This window comes from Typha angustifolia, chromosome 11, assembly GCF_048772165.1.
Source record: "Typha angustifolia cultivar Huaian chromosome 11, ASM4877216v1, whole genome shotgun sequence".
NCBI lineage: Eukaryota > Viridiplantae > Streptophyta > Magnoliopsida > Poales > Typhaceae > Typha > Typha angustifolia.
Genome location: NC_133249.1, coordinates 16,082,550 through 16,099,711, shown reverse-complemented (window position 1 = coordinate 16,099,711; position 17,162 = coordinate 16,082,550). Strand labels below are relative to the sequence as shown.

General features: G+C 35.8%; 3 protein-coding genes across 7 annotated transcripts; 1 reads left to right on the top strand and 2 right to left on the bottom strand.

Moving 5' to 3' along the window:
- The first annotated feature begins 3,444 nt into the window (after positions 1-3,444).
- On the top strand, positions 3,445-4,667 carry LOC140769494 (AP2/ERF and B3 domain-containing protein Os01g0693400-like). The gene has a single exon (XM_073110194.1). The coding sequence runs from the start codon at positions 3,505-3,507 to the stop codon at positions 4,531-4,533; it is 1,029 nt and encodes a 342-aa protein (XP_072966295.1). The 5' UTR covers positions 3,445-3,504; the 3' UTR covers positions 4,534-4,667.
- A 2,518-nt stretch (positions 4,668-7,185) lies between these two features.
- LOC140770503 (tubulin-folding cofactor A) lies at positions 7,186-9,772 on the bottom strand. Of its 2 annotated transcripts, none has more exons than XM_073111721.1 (4): positions 9,653-9,772; positions 9,213-9,371; positions 7,545-7,631; positions 7,186-7,474 (listed from the first exon to the last, which is right to left on the bottom strand). In XM_073111721.1, exons 2-4 carry the CDS (start codon positions 9,363-9,365, stop codon positions 7,376-7,378), a joined length of 339 nt encoding a protein of 112 aa, XP_072967822.1. In that variant the 5' UTR covers positions 9,366-9,371; positions 9,653-9,772; the 3' UTR covers positions 7,186-7,375. The 2 variants fall into 2 exon arrangements, with proteins under 2 accessions (XP_072967822.1, XP_072967823.1); XM_073111722.1 differs by having other exon boundaries at positions 9,633-9,676.
- A 322-nt stretch (positions 9,773-10,094) lies between these two features.
- On the bottom strand, positions 10,095-13,719 carry LOC140771264 (lipid phosphate phosphatase 2-like). 4 transcript variants are annotated; one of them, XM_073112733.1, is made up of 9 exons: positions 13,450-13,719; positions 12,373-12,425; positions 12,208-12,296; positions 12,000-12,087; positions 11,805-11,914; positions 11,594-11,687; positions 10,902-11,090; positions 10,741-10,800; positions 10,095-10,388 (listed from the first exon to the last, which is right to left on the bottom strand). In XM_073112733.1, the coding sequence occupies exons 3-9, from the start codon at positions 12,265-12,267 to the stop codon at positions 10,192-10,194; spliced, it is 798 nt and encodes a 265-aa protein (XP_072968834.1). In that variant the 5' UTR covers positions 12,268-12,296; positions 12,373-12,425; positions 13,450-13,719; the 3' UTR covers positions 10,095-10,191. The 4 variants fall into 4 exon arrangements, with proteins under 4 accessions (XP_072968834.1, XP_072968833.1, XP_072968832.1 ...); XM_073112732.1 differs by having other exon boundaries at positions 12,208-12,425; positions 13,441-13,719; XM_073112731.1 differs by having other exon boundaries at positions 12,208-12,428.
- Positions 13,720-17,162: the final 3,443 nt, after the last annotated feature.

Below are 17,162 nucleotides of genomic sequence, written 5' to 3'. Positions count from 1 at the left end.
TTGGTCTATTATTTGATACCGGATTCCATGAAATAGGGCCAAGTAGAGTAATGGTAGCACTTGGTTTTTCTACAATCGACAGCTATATTAATTAATATTCTACATGCAAATTGCTATTTGGTTGACTTGACCTCGTTTCATGGGCTAAGAAAGACAAATCCAACTCCTTTCCACCAACCACAACCACAGGGGAGAAGAAGTCATTATCTCATTAGTTTTTATATAATCCAACATTGCCATTCCCTGGAAGAAGACAAGGGAGAGAAGAACTATTTGGAGGAATGGTGAGGAAGTTATCTACAACACAAATAATATCTAGATCATGTTGTAATGCTTATGAGCAACAACTTCTCCTAGCCAATAGGGTAACAATTCTCTCTCTCTCTCTCTCTCTCTCTATATATATATAAATAATAGATCTGCATGCATATTTTAGAATAAAATTCATTACTACATTAACGCAACGATATTAAAAGTATATAGCCCATGTCATTTGACCCCTTCTAAGTTGGTTTTATACACCAAGTCATCTGTAGAAAAATAAAAGCTCACAATTTGCTTCTTATACTGTTAAAACATAGGAGACAGATTGTATATATCTATCGATCTTTCGATTATAGTTCAAGGGGTGAAAATATAATTTAGCTAAGAAGAAAAATAATCTTTAGCAAGATTAATAGACAATAACAGAACGTGATGCGTTGCGATAGTAGGAAGTTCCTACATCCAATTTTTGCTGGAGGCAAATCTGCAGTGGGGGTTATAACATCATTAAACCACCTGAGAGCCTTAGAAATTTCTCAAGAGAATCCTATGTGCTGCCTCCTGTATTCAACTCAAGAAATGAGAGCTTGAGATGAAACAATTGCATTCACTCATGAGACAAATTGAGTTGGGCCAGGAAGTATAGCTGGATCTGATGGTCTTTGTCCTAAGTGGAACAGAGGGACAAGTTCTGACGCATCCAATACAAAGGGCAGGAGATGACTGGCCCTTCTTAAATTAGAAATGGCCTAGATTCAAAAGTCTGCAACAATCCCCAAAAAAATTTATATACTGACAAAGAATACCTATGATTTGTTATGTATCAATTTCATGGGAATTATGAGTAGAGCTATAAGCATGAAGCATATAATTATAGGTTCAGTGCATCTGTAACTCTGGACCACCCACCATGCAACTTGATATCATAGATAGGGACATGCAATTCAATCCTAGTTGCTTTTTTTTTCCCTTTTCTTTTCTCAGTTAACTTAACTGTAGTACGACAGTTTATTTACTTATTCTATCCCACTATTTTCAAGGAAAATAAATTAATCTAATATAGCTAAATCGAGTTCCATATGCATGTCTCTATCAGTTAGACCATCGAGGTTCGTTCCAGATGCAAAGCTAGTGGTTTATCACAGTATGTATCTTTTTTTTTTCCAATATATGGATCAGATCTTCAAAAAGTGTCTTATTTGTACTAACAAAAGAGACCGAATAGATCAAAAGCACAATGCTTCCGTGTAGAAAGGAAGAAAGTGTAAAACTTTTGTATTTAAAAAACAAAGGAAGAAATCTAATGAGGTTTGGATGAGATCATTGCCAACTCATGGGGATAAACCCCAGAAGAGATGATGGAGTATATAATTGTGGAGTTTGAACAGAGTCCATGGCATGACAGCTAAAGCATGAGTAAGGAAGCACTAACTTAAAAACAAACAGAGATTCCAAATTAAACTATTCCAACAGATTATCCTTTTGTTAAGTATGTTTGGAGATATGAAACACATGGGATTAGAGGCGGTAGTTTGGAGATTTAATATAATCTAAGGTTGTTCATGAAGCCATGTAAGATAAGGATGGCTGTGGAGGATTCTTCATAGACTTTACAATGACAAGCTTGTTTTCTGGACAACAGAAGATATACTAGTTTACTATTTATCTATCAACTTGGTCACTGCACAATTGGCCTCAATATAATACTCCATTTTTCCATGTGAACTTTTGTCAAAAAGTTTCAAGATTATCTCATGAAGTGAGTTGGTTCATTTCTGACCACTTGCTTTCATTAAAATTCTATTGGATAGTTGCACACATACTATTGAAAATTTTAAAAAAACAACAGTTTTCTCTTACGAGCTTTGGATGTCTAATTATCCTATTAATATTTTGCATGCACTATGTGGTCTAAGATAGAACAACTAAAAGGCATAAATATCACCTCAATTAATTCCAGACACTAAATCCTAAGCCCTAGAGGTCAAAAGCCTATCTAAATTTTGCAGGAGGTAAAGATGATAACTTTGCTTTGTTATCCTTTTAAGCCTTTTCTCTTTTTATTGCGTCACGGGCAATATACTTTTGGCTTGTGTAATAAAACATTGTATTTCAGTATTTGATTTCTATCTTTATCATGGTTAAAAAAAAAAATGGACCAACTTATGCATATATCTAGAGAGAGAGAGAGAGAGAGAGACTTCTCTTTGTCTCACTATTCTAGGTCATCTCTTTAAGTCTTTTTTTACATCAACTTGTAGGGGGAATTTGAGGAGGCCCCAAGGAATGGAATGGATTGCTAAAACTAATCAAGGACCAGCTGCTATTTAAATACCAACTCTCTCATCACTGACAGTAAAGAAAATTACACCTTTTGCTGCTGCATTTAAAAGTGATTAATTGCAAATAACAATTAAAATTGTAGCTTGTTATAAGTTCTGCCAAAATCTTCACAATAGATTAGACTTTCTTTCTTTCTTCCTGTTTTTACTCATAAAGACATAACAACAAACACCTTAAAGACTGTATGCCTTCTTAATATTAATTAATTAAGATCATCAGAACCCAACAACCAAATCACAAATAAAATCTTGCTAGCTAAAAAGGCATAGAAACATCATCACCCATGCATAGAAGTATTTAATCCATAAGATTAATATATAACAACTCGTGTTATAAAGATTCTATTCAATGAAAGAAGAGAGAGGGCATACCTTACCATACCATGCTCAGCACTATCAGCAGCAGCAAATCTCAGGGGGGATGCACTTCCATACCTTGCATGGTCCACACTCCTGATCAACTTGCTCTTCTTGGGCCCCACTCCACCAGACCCAACGAAATCAACCCCAAACCCCCATATCCCCATCCACAGATAGAGATAGATAAAATAGAGGAAGAAAGCTTCAGTTTTTTTTTTTCTTCTTCTCTTTTGATAAAATCACAGACTGGCTTTTTATATAAACCCCTCCCCAGTAAACGGATAAAAGAAGATGCCCTACGTGTAACGCCGCTTCGATTAAAAAATAAATAAAAAAGAAGTAATTAATTAAATAGTTATATTTATGCGAAGGAATCGAACTTACAAGTAACGAGCGAAGCTAAAAGTGGCACAAATTAAGAAGAAATCTAATTCAAAAGTGAGAAAAAGAGGAAAGGGATGAGTTGACCCACACCACCCACTCTAATTCTTCTATAAATACACCCAAGTCTCTAACCATCACCGCATATACCAAAACAATGGAGAGCAACGCCAGCTGCGTAGAAGAAGAAGAAGCTTGCAGTAGTACCCACCGGCCAATCAAGAATAGCCACCTGGAGCGCGCAGGCAGCGGCGCGAGCGTCGTTCTCGACGGCGGGGAGCCGACGAGTTTGAACGCCGAGGCGGAGTCCAGAAAGCTCTCGTCGTCGCACTACAAGGGCGTGGTGCCGCAGCCCAACGGCCGGTGGGGCGCGCAGATCTACGAGAAGCACCACCGCGTCTGGCTCGGCACCTTCAACGCCGAGTCCGACGCCGCCCGGGCGTACGATGTGGCGGCGCAGCGGTTCCGCGGCCGCGATGCCGTCACCAACTTCCCCCCTCTCGCCGACGCCGCCGCCGAGCTCCGCTTCATCTCCTCCCGCTCCAAGTCCGAGATCGTCGACATGTTACGCAAGCACACCTACCTCGACGAGCTCGACCACTTCTGCGCCGCCAACACCTCCTCCCCCGGCGGCGTTGATAACCTCACCTCATCCTGCGGCGGGGGAGGCGGTAGCCTTACCGCCTCCGTGGAGCACCTCTTCGACAAGGCGGTGACGCCCAGCGACGTCGGTAAGCTTAACCGCCTCGTGATCCCGAAGCAGCACGCGGAGAAGCACTTCCCATTGCAGCGCAACTCCAAAGGAGTGCTTCTAAACTTCGAAGACAACTGCGGTAAAGTGTGGAGGTTTCGGTACTCGTATTGGAATAGTAGCCAGAGCTACGTGCTCACTAAAGGATGGAGTCGCTTTGTGAAGGAGAAGAAGCTCAACGCCGGCGATGTCGTCGGCTTCCTCCGGTCAACCGCGCCCGACAAACAGCTCTTCGTCGTGGCGAAGCCGCGGTGTCCGCCGCCGCCGCCGCCTCCGCGCGTCGTTAGGCTCTTCGGGGTGGACTTGCTCGCGACTATTCCGGCGGACGGCCGCGAGGGTGGGTGCAAGAAGAGGAGTAGAATCGCGGAGGAGGTGGTGCTCACTTCATCACCATTGCAGTTGTATAAGAAGCAATGCTCAGAATTAGCTTTGTAGTACTTTGGTTTTCTTCTCGTTCTCTTTAATTTCTCTATCTCTTTCTTGTGAACATGTAATTAGATGAGAGATGGAAATGTTGGATGCATTAGTGAAGGAAAATGAAACACCACAAGAAAAAAAAAATTTCCTCATTTTTCTTTCAAGAAAGATTTTTTACATTAATCACATTTTAACTCTTTCATTATGATATGATATCAGTATATCTCATATCACCCACTCAAGAATTATCCCTCATACTATTTTATCGTTTTAATTAGTTCAGATAGCAAATTATAAGATTTTATTTTTTCAAGAGGTATAATATGATACTGAGTCATAGTTCAGGAAATGAATAAATTTAGATTTTTTTTTTTTTTTTTGGGGGGGTGCATGTATTTAATTAACTGGAAGAAGAGATAAGGTTATTATGGTGCTGAGTTGGAGGAATATAGTTGAGATGCTCAATTGTAGCAGAGAATCTGGTCAATATGCAAACCTTGCTTGCTTAACAATAAGGAGAATAGTTCCTAACTTGAGAAAGAAATTAATTGAAGGGCATCTCAGCCATGGCAACAAGAGAACTTTCTATGAGATACCTAGTCCTAGGAAAGAATCTATTCGGCGCCACTGCGTTTATATGATGATATAAAGATTATTGCACTTTTACCAAAATTCATGTAATATATGTTTGAAGCCAAAAGAAAATTAAGCCCTTAAATTGTAGGCACATTGAAAAGAAGCAGCAATGTTTGTATATAATAGCATTGGTTTGGTGGGTCAAAATTCATTCAAGAGATCCACCGGTTGAGAGTTGAGAGGTGGTGTTTGATGGTAAAGGTGGCAAGAGGTGGGTCAAAGGTCGTCCTTTTTTGTGATTAAAGCCCTCCTCATTCCAAGAAGTTTCGTCCATCTACCTGCCTTTGAAGACCATTGACAAGTAAGGCTTGTGGAAATTGTGTACTATGGATGGAGGATGGAGTAAGGAGCAAACAATAAAGGAGTTAATTAACAATTTCCATTGCTTTTTTCAGATCATAATATCAGCAAATAAAGTAAAGAAAGATATTAATTATTCACATAGTTTATATATATATATATATATATATATATATATATATATATATATATCCTTGTATATCCTAGTTTCATTTTGTAGATTAGAAAGTTGACCCAAGATTAGGTCTTGACCTCAAAACAAGAATGATAAAACCTATTTTTCTGGGGCATTGACACAAAATTTTCCACACCAGCTCATGCTCATCATCTGATCTCATTAGATCCTCCTTCCAAGTTGCCTCTTGAATTATGCAGTCATGCTTCAGACCATGTGCTATCTCCTTTGTCGGTAGACTTTGTAAACCCTTCCTTGGGTCTCATGGTTTGACAATGTGGGAGACTAATGGGACCATTATTTAGTAGTTGAAGAATTTGTTACTAGCAAGTAGGAAAGCCAGTGGAATCTCCTGTAGAAAAAGAAAGACGAGTACCTGCAGATACAGTCTAGTAGCTGAACAATGAGCTATTGCTTCTTTGACAAATTGAGTCATTCTTCCTCCTTGAAGTTTCTTTCTTTCCTTCTTTTCTTCCTGCAGGAAGGATTAGTATGAGGAGAGAATTCCATTAGATCACAAGAATTGATTAACAATAGTTATTGGGCTTGTATTCATCTGATGAAAAAAGGAAGAAGAGTGGTGTGTTCAAGATGTGTGATTCTGTTTTCTCCTTGTTGATTTTGAAGAACCAATTGGTCAGCATGATATAAGGCTTGTAATTTTAACTACACTGCAAATGTTCGGTTGGCAAAAGTCAAGGCTTTACATGGTTATATTGACATGCTAGCCATAATAAGACTACTATTGTTGTCGTAATTGGTATACTTTTATGCATATGTCTGACATGTAATTACAAGATTATATAGTTCCCACAACCTAATATATATGGGTAATCCCAGTTCCTAGCTTAATTTCTCCCCTAACCACGCTTAATTGTGCGTTTGAAAAAAAAAAAAACCATTAGCATCTTCTCGCAGTTCTAAAGTCTTCAAAAATTAGCATATATGTGCAGATGTTATTGATTAGCATCTTTGCACCTGATTGATGAAATTTTACTGACATAAACATTATGATCATAAGGATGCATATATTGCCAATGTCAATGTCATTCAGAGAGCTTCTTCCAGTGTAGCCAAGCATCTCAGCAACTGTCCTGTCGCAGGTGTTGAGCCTATTATCTTCACGGATATTAGCACAGTTAATCCATGAACATTTTCAGTCTCCACTTTATTCTGGTCTTAGGCCAATGTTTCAATATTTTTCTTGTATATAGAATGCAATGGGCTCTAGCAAGTTGTGTAATATTACTATAAGCAAGTAATTATATCAAGAAAGCAGCAGAATTAAAATCTAGATCGTACCTACTGGTTTTCTTTACAGTTGAATTGTCGTTGCTACTTAAAATATCACTAAGTTGTTGAAATCCTGATTCAATACTTCATCCATTCAATCCAAGATCAGAGTTATCTTACTATATACAAATTATATCTTCACCAGAATAAAGATTTCGAATTTATTACTCTGATTTTTTTTATTTTTTTATTTTTTTTATTTATGAACAGAAGCAGGGTTTCATAAAATAAAAGTGACATTAACAAATAACAACTCAATCAGAGTCTCGACAAATTAGGAACACAAAATTATCTTTAGTTGACGGCCAAAGGTATTCAGAGCAACAGACTAAAATGCTTGGGGAATATGAAACTTCAACACAAAGCTGGAAGCATGCAAAAACACCCTTAGCAGGACTAGATGATGACCAGGTTCTAGATAATTGAATCTCTTAAAGTTAACATTTCTTTAATTTTTCACTCTTCTGCTGTTTGAAACAGAGCTTCGACTTCTGTGATCACGCTATCAGCTTCCTGCATCTCCATGCCTTGCTGGTTTGCTTCCTTCAGTTCAGCCTACAAAAGAATAACACAGCTTAGACAAGAATCTCAGGAACGTTTGTATTGTTGTGTAAATTACACATACCAAGGTTCCTTTTAAATCTGCAAGTGCAGCTTCAAGTCGCTTGTGGCAATCTGGCACCATCATCCTTGACTCTGCTAACACATTCTCCTGTCGTAGTAGATTGAATTAAAACTTAACAGAAATATATAAATATATATATATATATATATATCAGGAGGATTTGATGCCATGATGCATTTATTTGGGAATGCCTCCTTGTTGTGCTACAAGACAAGGAAGAATGCCATTCCTTGTTGTTGATAAGTTTCCATCTGGTCCTCCAGTCAACATTGTATTCCTCAAATCTTGGCTTTTCAAAGCTCATCGTAAATCAATAATCAGCTGGTTCAGATCAATGCTTGCATCAGTTTTTTCTACTACCTAGTTTTTGCTGAATAATGACTGAAAAAGTTCCCCTCAACCTTGCATCCACAGATCCCGTTAAGCTCTGTATTCTTCACAATTGGTAGGATAGTATCATCTTCGAACTTCGAGATAGAGCTTCGCAAATAGGAGAGACAATAACATTTTGCTATCATTTCTATGAACTGTCTGTACTTTGAATGTTAGGATTGGCGTTTCACCTTATTATATCATGAATTAGGCAAATTCATTACTCTAATTGCAAGGACTAAACTTCCTCCATGTCTTGGAAAATGAAAACAACAAAGATTAGAAGCTACTGAAGATTTGAGCAAAACTGTTCCTTTTACATGGCGTGTAAACAAGATCGCAAATAGTCTGTGACCTTGTGCTTGTCTCTTGCTTAACTGTACGGTCAACTCATGACAATCAGGTCGCATGTTCTTAGGTGTTACCCTAAGAAAAGAAGGAAGATATTCAAGAAAATATTACTGTTCCAATAGAGTTAGGATCAACCTCTTTCCTACATACTTGGACCTCATTGCTTGAACCCATACCAAGTTACTCTTGTATCCATGTCCATTTAAATTGTACCTCAAATCTATTTGCATCTTTTGCTTGAGGATACTATAGTACACCCAGTAGGAGTGCTAATACAGCCTTAGTGGAAAACTCTCAATATCAAATGAATGTATGCAAAAGGATGCCCAGTTGTTCCTATAAATTCCAGTCCTCTACAAATCTAACGTTAGGAATTCACAAAGTATAGCCATAATACCTTCCATACAACCAGTAGGACCTTTCATTGTGATCTGTTACCACTAGAAAAGCTCTTAAAAATTCTAATTCAAGGAGAGAACTGAATGCTGCCTATTAATTGTAGAAATGCATTTGCTATAAAAGATTACCAGGAAAATCAATACAACAACTTCTATTTCTAAATCTCTAGTTCCAAATAGAAAACACGAAAATAGATGCCTACAAGACGAAATAAATAAGACAAGCTTGGAAAAGACGGGCAATAGATGAGATCTGCCTTGTGGAACTTGTAAGCAATGCTTCAGATATATACTACACCTTCCTTTGCTCAAATTCTCTACTCTATGAAGCCACATAATAAGTAGCTATTAAGGGCCTATTTCAGAGAGATTTCTGACTAGTGGAAACTGAGAAAGTATTAAAGAGATTTTTCTGGAGAAGGTGTGAATATTGTACAAGCAATCATAACAAGGTGAATCATTGCACAATGAAAGGTAATGAATAAAACAAACTGATGGTCATATAAAAAGATCATAAGAGCAAAGAAAAGACTTGCATTTGTTTTACCTGCTGCTTAAGATCATAGGGATCAGCGCCTTTCTCCTTCATGTCCGCAGTTTTCGCGGCTTCTTTCTCAACCTCTTTCTCATAAGAGCGAAGCTCCTTGACGATGCGCTTACAAGTAGATGTCTTGATCTTGAGGTTCCGAACAGTAGCCATATCGCCCTGAGATCAACAAGAAGACTCTTCTCAATTAGCACACCCACATTTGCACAACAAAGGAATCATCGGATCACAAGTCGAGAAGCGAAAAGTAAAAGAAAGAGATTGAAATCACTCGTAACCTAGATTTAAAAAAAAAAAAAAAAATCGCATACTTTCCATTCCCAAATGGTTCAAAACTCACGACACCTCACTACTGGATCACTTGAGCACAGATTGCCAGAAAAAAAGAAAAGAAAAGAAAAGATCGGAACCAATCTTAACCTAGATGGATCGGAAGATACCTTTCTCCCGATATCACGTTTGGGTTCCTTCTCTCTTCCCTCTACTTTCTCCCCGTTTCTAAAATTTATGCGAAACTATTTGAGGAATAAATTAATCGCTAGCATAAGTGTGCCACGTGGCAACTCGGTTAATTAATAATAAGAGAGGAAAAAGAGGAAGGAAAGAGAAAGCTCAGAATGCGGTGGCTCTGCATCAATTTTTATTCATTTTTATAATTCGAAAAACTAATACTTCGTTTGCAATTTAATTGTAATTAGTTTTTCATTTTAATATATGAAAAACTGAGTGTATATTATATTTTTATTATAATAAAGTGCATATAATTTGTATATAAAAATGTACACTGGAGTCCCTTATTGCAATATTAATTTCAATCCCAACTTCTAAAAAGAAAACTTTGTAGGCATTAGACATTGAACTAAACACAAGATCTAAGAGGTCAAAAAAGAAAACAAATACATATTTATTACATTCTCAGTCAAATTATAATATAGAACAGGGTCACCATGAAATTGCTTTGTACATTGCAAAATAAACTCTATCCTCTTCTTCCAGCTTCCATTGAATCAAGAATGGAGCTTGCTTCTCTTAAACCAATACTGCCATGGCCTTCAGGTGAAACATAAGCAGTTTCAATCTCTTGTGGCCTCAAATTGTAGGAGTTTGTGTTATCGGCCACCGCGCCGTTATTATTTCTCTCCTCCAGCTGCAGAATATGTGCATGAGGCCAGAAACCTGCGAGAAAAGGAATAACAATATTAAGAGATTTATCAAGCTGCATGAATTGGTAGATCACAATGGAAATCCTTATAACATAATCCAACAAGAACTGCACATGAAGTAGATTTTCTTTTCGTTCAGATACTAGTAAGGCATAACAATATTTGATCAAGGGACACCATATAGAAGTAATTGGTGACATTAAATATATTTACAAATCAAAAAGTTTCTCATGAAAGTAAATGTAAGCTAAAACTCAGCTAGCATAAAATGTGAATGCTTGTAAGCCGCATAAAAACCATTGTACATTAGTTTTTTAGATGAAAAGTAAATCGATAAAATCGGAAAGAATAAGTTGGGATCATACCATTTACATCATAGGGGAGTGGGAAGAACTGCAGATAACAAAATGAAGAAACTACCAGTCCTGCAAAAGTAAACAAAAGATTAACCAAGAGAAGATACAACACTTGAAGAGTTCAAAACTAAAATGACTTGAAACGTTGATTAGACGATCAGAATTCAGACCTAGAAGCCCCCCTGCAAAAACATCTTGCCAATGGTGCCAGTAGTCATCCACTCGAGAAACTGCTACAAGGGCAGCAACAAGTAGAGGCAAAAATACAATACAAAGTTTTGCAATATGACCCCTACGATCAAAAGCTGTGATTTTGCCAGCTAGATACCATGAAAGAAATCCTAGACCAGCAAAAGACCCTGCAATAGAAACATACCAATTCAGTCCAAATTAAATCTTTGAGACATCATTACTCTCCTCTAGAAACTACCTCTACATTACCCAAAGAGCAAGATGTAGCACAAGATCCTCACACACTACATACATGAAAACATGTATACATATGCACATAACATCATTGGCTGGTCAGACATCATTTTAAGTTACCGTGAAGAAAGGCCAGTAACTTCAGATAAAGTTAGGATAAAGATGATGCCTCTAACATGAATTAAAGTAGAAATTTAGCTGCAAAACCACATCTGACATTTACATGACCTTTTGTATGAGTTGTATCAAATGCAAAGAAAATCAGCAACCTGATCTACAGAATGCATGAACAGAAACTAGTGGAAGCTAATGTCATCTCAACCAGATAGTGGTACAGTCTCTTTGCAAATAGAGAAACCCATTCAACAAATTCTTGAAAAACCAAACTGTGAAATCATCATTATACTGTGACAGAAATGGTTATCTCGTAGCGTACATGAAGAATGCCCGCTTGGAAAACTCTTGTGACCCTCCCTGATAACACTCTTTTCTCCATGACATATGACATCTGTAGTGACATTATCATAAACCTGCACATCACATGAATACATAAACATTAAACTCAATCATTCCATGGCAATTTGTAAGAATGAGGCCGTAACGAACTTAAAGATGAAAAGGACAATGGATATAAGCAGAGGGCCCACATCTTTTCCATCTGGGAAACAGCGCCAAAAGAAATCTGGTCGTGGCCGGCCAACACCATCCTTAATTGCATCCGTGATGACCCCAGTTATAAGCACAGAAAACAGAAGGCCTGTCGTAAATGTCAGAGTTCAGGACTAACACTTTGAACTAATATAACAATTTACATACTGAAAAGAGAGGCCAATGCAAAATACCGAGTATTGCATGATGCAAATCGTACACATTTCTCTTCTTGAAGTAAATTGCACACACAATGAACATAGGCAATACAATTGCAATAAGCTGCAAGAAAAGTGACACAATAGTCAAATATATGCATTAATATGCATGAATAAACTAATGCATTGGAAAGAAATTTCTTTCTCGTAAGTTCTTAAACACGGAAGAGAAGCAAGAACAAACCGGAACAGCCCAAAATGGCACGGTATTGCCTTTCATCGGGTACCTCAGATCTGTCATCATGTCTCTTCCAACAAAGCGATGATATGGTTCTATTATATTCAATAGTCCATCAGTTATTGCAAGAAGTACAAGTATTATCCAGTCGTACATGTGGAATCTCATTACTTTGGCGCCATGAGATCTTAGAGTGTGAGCTCCCAGTTGAATATCTGCCATCTCTGCTGGTAGAAAATTTAATATGTGAAACCTTTTGTTGCTCACAGCAATAAATAGCAGCAACAGAAAGAGATAAAGAGAAACTCTAAGATGATTCGATGATTTATTTTTTGATATTAAATGTCGAATTAGAATTTTAACTAAACATAATCATCTCAAATGAGAAAAGTTAAAGCTTGCACTATAGTTAACATCAAGAGAGTATCAGGATTTTCTGCTGAACCCAAGGATATCTAATGTGAAAATAATCAAACCTACCATAACTTAAGTGGAAATTTTCTCATATATTTTCAGCATTAACAATCTTGTTATTTTCTACTTTCTATGACAAGACAGAAATTTGCCGGAAACTTCCTGCAACAAGTCGAAAGAAACTCATAAAGTAATTATGATAAACTAGCTGTTACATAATTTACATTAGATAGCCTGAGAACCATCTTAGATCTATGACAATAGATCCTTAACAAAAAATAAAACTCTAAAAGTCACTGCCTCTATGACAAATGTTACTTCTCCATTATCCAGAGGCAACGACGAGAAACGGGTTGGAACTAATCCAAGAAGGAAGAGCTAAATTAGCAAAAGAGAATATAGGAAAACTTATAATTCAAAAGCAAACTGAATCCGCAAATCTACGTAGAAATAGATTAGAATGGTGATAGATTACATGGTGACCTTGGATTTTGGAAACGGAATGGAATAGAGGACATGAACAAGAAGAATATTCTCCTTAAAACCGTCAAAGGCCAAAACTTTCTCCATTTCCATTCTAAATTCTTGCTTATCTGCAAAGCAATCTTCCTCTTTCTTTCCCCGACTTTCATAGAGTTTAAAGCCCAAACCATTAGATATATTAATCAATGTTCCCTGAGAGTTTAGATTTTAGACTGATTAAAAGAAAAAGGTCCTCCAATCGTCTCTTTACCCAGAGAAAAGCAAAGCATACAGAACAAAATTAAAAAAGAAAGAAAGAAAAAAAAAAAAAAAACTAGAAGCAACAATTAAAGGAGACATAACCTCACATACCTAGGAGGCTTCTACCAAAACGATGGCTTTTGATTCAGAGAAGACTTCTTTGGCCTATTAATCCAGTTTGCGTCGACGAAATGCGACCAACCGACGCGTCGGCGATTCCAACGACCCTGCCTGCTGTTTAGATTACTGGAGGGAAAGAAGACGAAGACAGAGCGCAAACGAATGGATTCTAAGAAGGGCAAAGGTTGCTGCTTCTAACTTTTGTTATCTCGAGGGCATTGCTCGCTTATTATCACGACCAGGTGATCGTAGCAACGGAGAGCAGTAGATCTAGTCGATTTTGGATGTCATTTTACAAGTATTATCACATCATGGATTTAAAAAAAGAAAAAAAAGAAGGAAGAAGATCGAACTTTAAATAAAGGAACAAATTGGGTGGTATCACCCATCGCCATCGTTGTCTTCTTTATTTGATTAGTTTTATTCCTCTCAAGTCTCAACCTTGAATTAGGAGACGACTAAAGAAAGGGATGATTAAATTTAAAAAATAAAAAATATCTTGAAGAAGAATACATAGTACCCCAAAAACGACCGCCACCAAGTGAGACCACATTAATTACAAGTCTACCCCCTATAACGCACGCAAGTCTAAAGTCTTGCATCACCAACCAAGTTGAATATGATCAAATTTCTCTTATTAGTTAACAGAGTCTAGGTTCGATTGGAGCTATTAGATTTTGAGCCGGGCATATAGAGTATTCCAACCCACCATAAATAAAATTATTAAATATCTATATATATTTTTTATCCTCGTGTGATTATGCCTAAATTTACTTTACTATTCTGTTTATGTTTTTTTATGGATGAAATTATAACATTTTTTATCATATTTGATCAAAGTTGAATTTAAAGATATTCATTAGATATAAAGTTAGTAGATAATTTAATAGATTTTTAACGCACCTAAAATAATATGATCGAATTTCAGATAATAAATATATATATATGTTTAATATATTTATTATATCTTTATTATTTAAAATTTTATCAGTATTATTTTAGATGCATTGAAAATTTATCGATGTGAAAATTCAATTTATAGATTATATGAATATGATGAAAACTGATTAAAGATGTGAAGTGACAAATACAATTATACAGAGACTAGTTTTCCCCAAAATTACTATAAATTATAATTGGCACCAAAAATTTTATATTTCAAAAGTGCAATTAGTATTTATTTTATAGAATATTCTTAATAAGTTAAAGTTAACGAGTATATATAAATGACTAAAATATTATTATTTTAAAAATTAGGGTGCGAAATGTTTATAAAAAAAATTATTTGTATTAAGAAAAGGTTTTATATTTTTGTACTGTAGTATCGGGTAATATTCAATAGCTTTCCTGTAATTTTAAATAATTAATATTAGTTCAATATTGATGGTGATTAATGAATTTTAACTTACAGCATGATATTTTTAGAAGAACTGAATAATTTCAGTAATAATAATAATATTTCAAAGAGCATACAACAAATATAAATTACATAAGAATTAATTTTTTCCTCATTTTTTCTGAGTTAAAACTCTATTAGTTCATGACAGAAGTTATGTATTCGATTCTCTTCGGAACTGAAGGATTATATGAGCATGATTTAGGCTCAGTGATTAATTTTTTTTAATAAGAGTAGGCTCCCTTTGTCAAACTTATACATTAAAGAATACCAGTCCTTGTATTGATTAGGTAGTTAACCTCCAAACATCCACATCTAAAACGAGTATGACAGTTGGAATTAGTTGGTATGAATTAATTATCACATCTAGTAGTCCTAGGGACATGTCTGAATTATAAATGCATCATCTATTTATTATAAAGAACCTTGTTATGTTGACATATTCTAATCCACATCAACCCTTTTTAAATTCCATATAGAAAACATGAAGCATGCTTACATTACCTGCAACTTTTTTTTGTTCTAAGAAAACTTTAGTGATTTCCCACTCCTAATATATATTCTTGATTAAAGAGAAAGCCAATTGCTTACATAAACTACTAACAATTATAATGTTCAATGTCTTCTTTTCATTTTCTCTGTCAACCATATTCCAGAAAGGAGGTACATTTGGTCCAATTTAGGTTTATCTCATGCTTGTTGTCATTCCTTAGACTTTGCAATTTCCATTGCTTATTTGTTTAAAGTCTTATAAAGGCTAAGGTATCATAAATTTTAAAGCTAGACTACCAATATTATATGCCTTTGGTCAACTGCTACTAGAAGAAGAGCAACATTTGTTTAAAACCAACTGTAAAATATCCATTTTATGTCATGAATCACTGGTCATTAGTACCTAATCCCATGTTAATTTAGCTGGTTCTGATACTATTCTACTGTATTTTTTAAGGGGAAAGTCCTATTGTTTTCCTGATAAAATAGAATGGTTTGATCAAATCATGCGCGATCATTCTAATATTGAGCGAGTATTCGATGCTAACCAATTAGTTATTAAAAAATAATTTTCATATGTAGATAAATTAAAGAGTATATAAGATATTTTATATGTATGACTAGATTAATCGATAAAATAAATAGAATTTAAGTATTTTCTTATTACTTATCCTTATAATTGTTTCCTTAGTAATAGAAGTTTTACTTTCTACTAATTTATTATTATTTTTATTTTTTATAACAAAAATAGATAGCTAAGAGAGAAAAATAAAATATGACTAATTTATTATTATAATTTAGAAAAGTGACCGGTACATCTTGTTAATTTTATTTAGTATCATTTAATCTCAAACGTTTGATTAAGAAAAAAAAATTAATAGTTCTTATTAAATTATTTGTCTCTAATATTTGGCTTGATGTAAGCTCAAACGGAGAATTTTGTCGGATTTTAAGTAATTGAAAACTTAATCCTCTCTCTAATCTCTGTCCCCCCTCTTCAGTCTTCACTTCACAAAACGATATAAAAGATCTCAGCTTTTTTTCCATTTAAAACAGAAGAAAATTACTTGAATCCTGAGCTGTTGCAGTGGAGTACTTTATGTGTTCCTGTCTATGCTTTTAGCTACACCATCACCTGCTCCAAGAACAAGAAAATATACTATACACAGAGACCAGGCATAGTAGCATACTATGTTTTAGGTAGAAGAGGAGCTGAGTCACAGTCTAATTTAAAAATGTTTCAAGGAGGAGGAAAATGAAAGCAGGAGAGAATAGACAAGAGCAATAAAATCTACACCATATAAGATTCCAAAGTTCCATTACAAGCTACCAAGGAACAAGCAAGTATCGAATTGACACCAGGTCAATTACTCTAGAGTGATCTCCATGCTGCAGATTGAATCCTAGCAAATAAGGGGCCCCTTATCTGTTTCAGTGGCTATGATGTGCAATGCAATTAGACCCCCAGAAATTGATGGTGTTGGGCCCCAATAGGAAGAAAAGTTTGCCAAGAGGAAAAAGAATCTCATTAAATGATCCTGTCTATGATAGAGACATTTCCATATGAAACAGTATGTGGTAAAATTTACTTTTAACTGCCAAAGGTAAGGAAAAAGTGAAGGAAAAATTAATATATATAATATCTGAGGCCTTTGTGGAGCCTATAAGACCCATGGTTTTCAAAGAAAAGGAAAAGGAAGGAAAGAATTCAATTTGCTTTATGTCATGGGTGTCTAGAGCTTCATTCCAAGAACCATGTAGTAGCGTGTGAAAAGACTTGAGGTGGGAGGGGAACTGCTGTTTGATCAACCAACAA

Coding starts and splice junctions, on each gene's coding strand:
- LOC140769494 (XM_073110194.1), top strand. CDS start 3,505: ATGGAGAGCAACGCCAGCTGCGTAGAAGAAGAAGAAGCTTGCAGTAGT.
- LOC140770503 (XM_073111721.1), bottom strand. CDS start 9,365: ATGGCTACTGTTCGGAACCTCAAGATCAAGACATCTACTTGTAAGCGC. Junction 7,632..9,212: donor CCTATGATCTTAAGCAGCAG/GTAAAACAAATG, acceptor CTACTACGACAG/GAGAATGTGTTAGCAGAGTC. Junction 7,475..7,544: donor CAGATTTAAAAGGAACCTTG/GTATGTGTAATT, acceptor ATTCTTTTGTAG/GCTGAACTGAAGGAAGCAAA.
- LOC140771264 (XM_073112732.1), bottom strand. CDS start 12,423: ATGGCAGATATTCAACTGGGAGCTCACACTCTAAGATCTCATGGCGCC. Junction 11,688..11,804: donor GTTTCCCAGATGGAAAAGAT/GTGGGCCCTCTG, acceptor TGTGATGTGCAG/GTTTATGATAATGTCACTAC. Junction 10,801..10,901: donor TTTTGCAGGGGGGCTTCTAG/GTCTGAATTCTG, acceptor TTACTTTTGCAG/GACTGGTAGTTTCTTCATTT.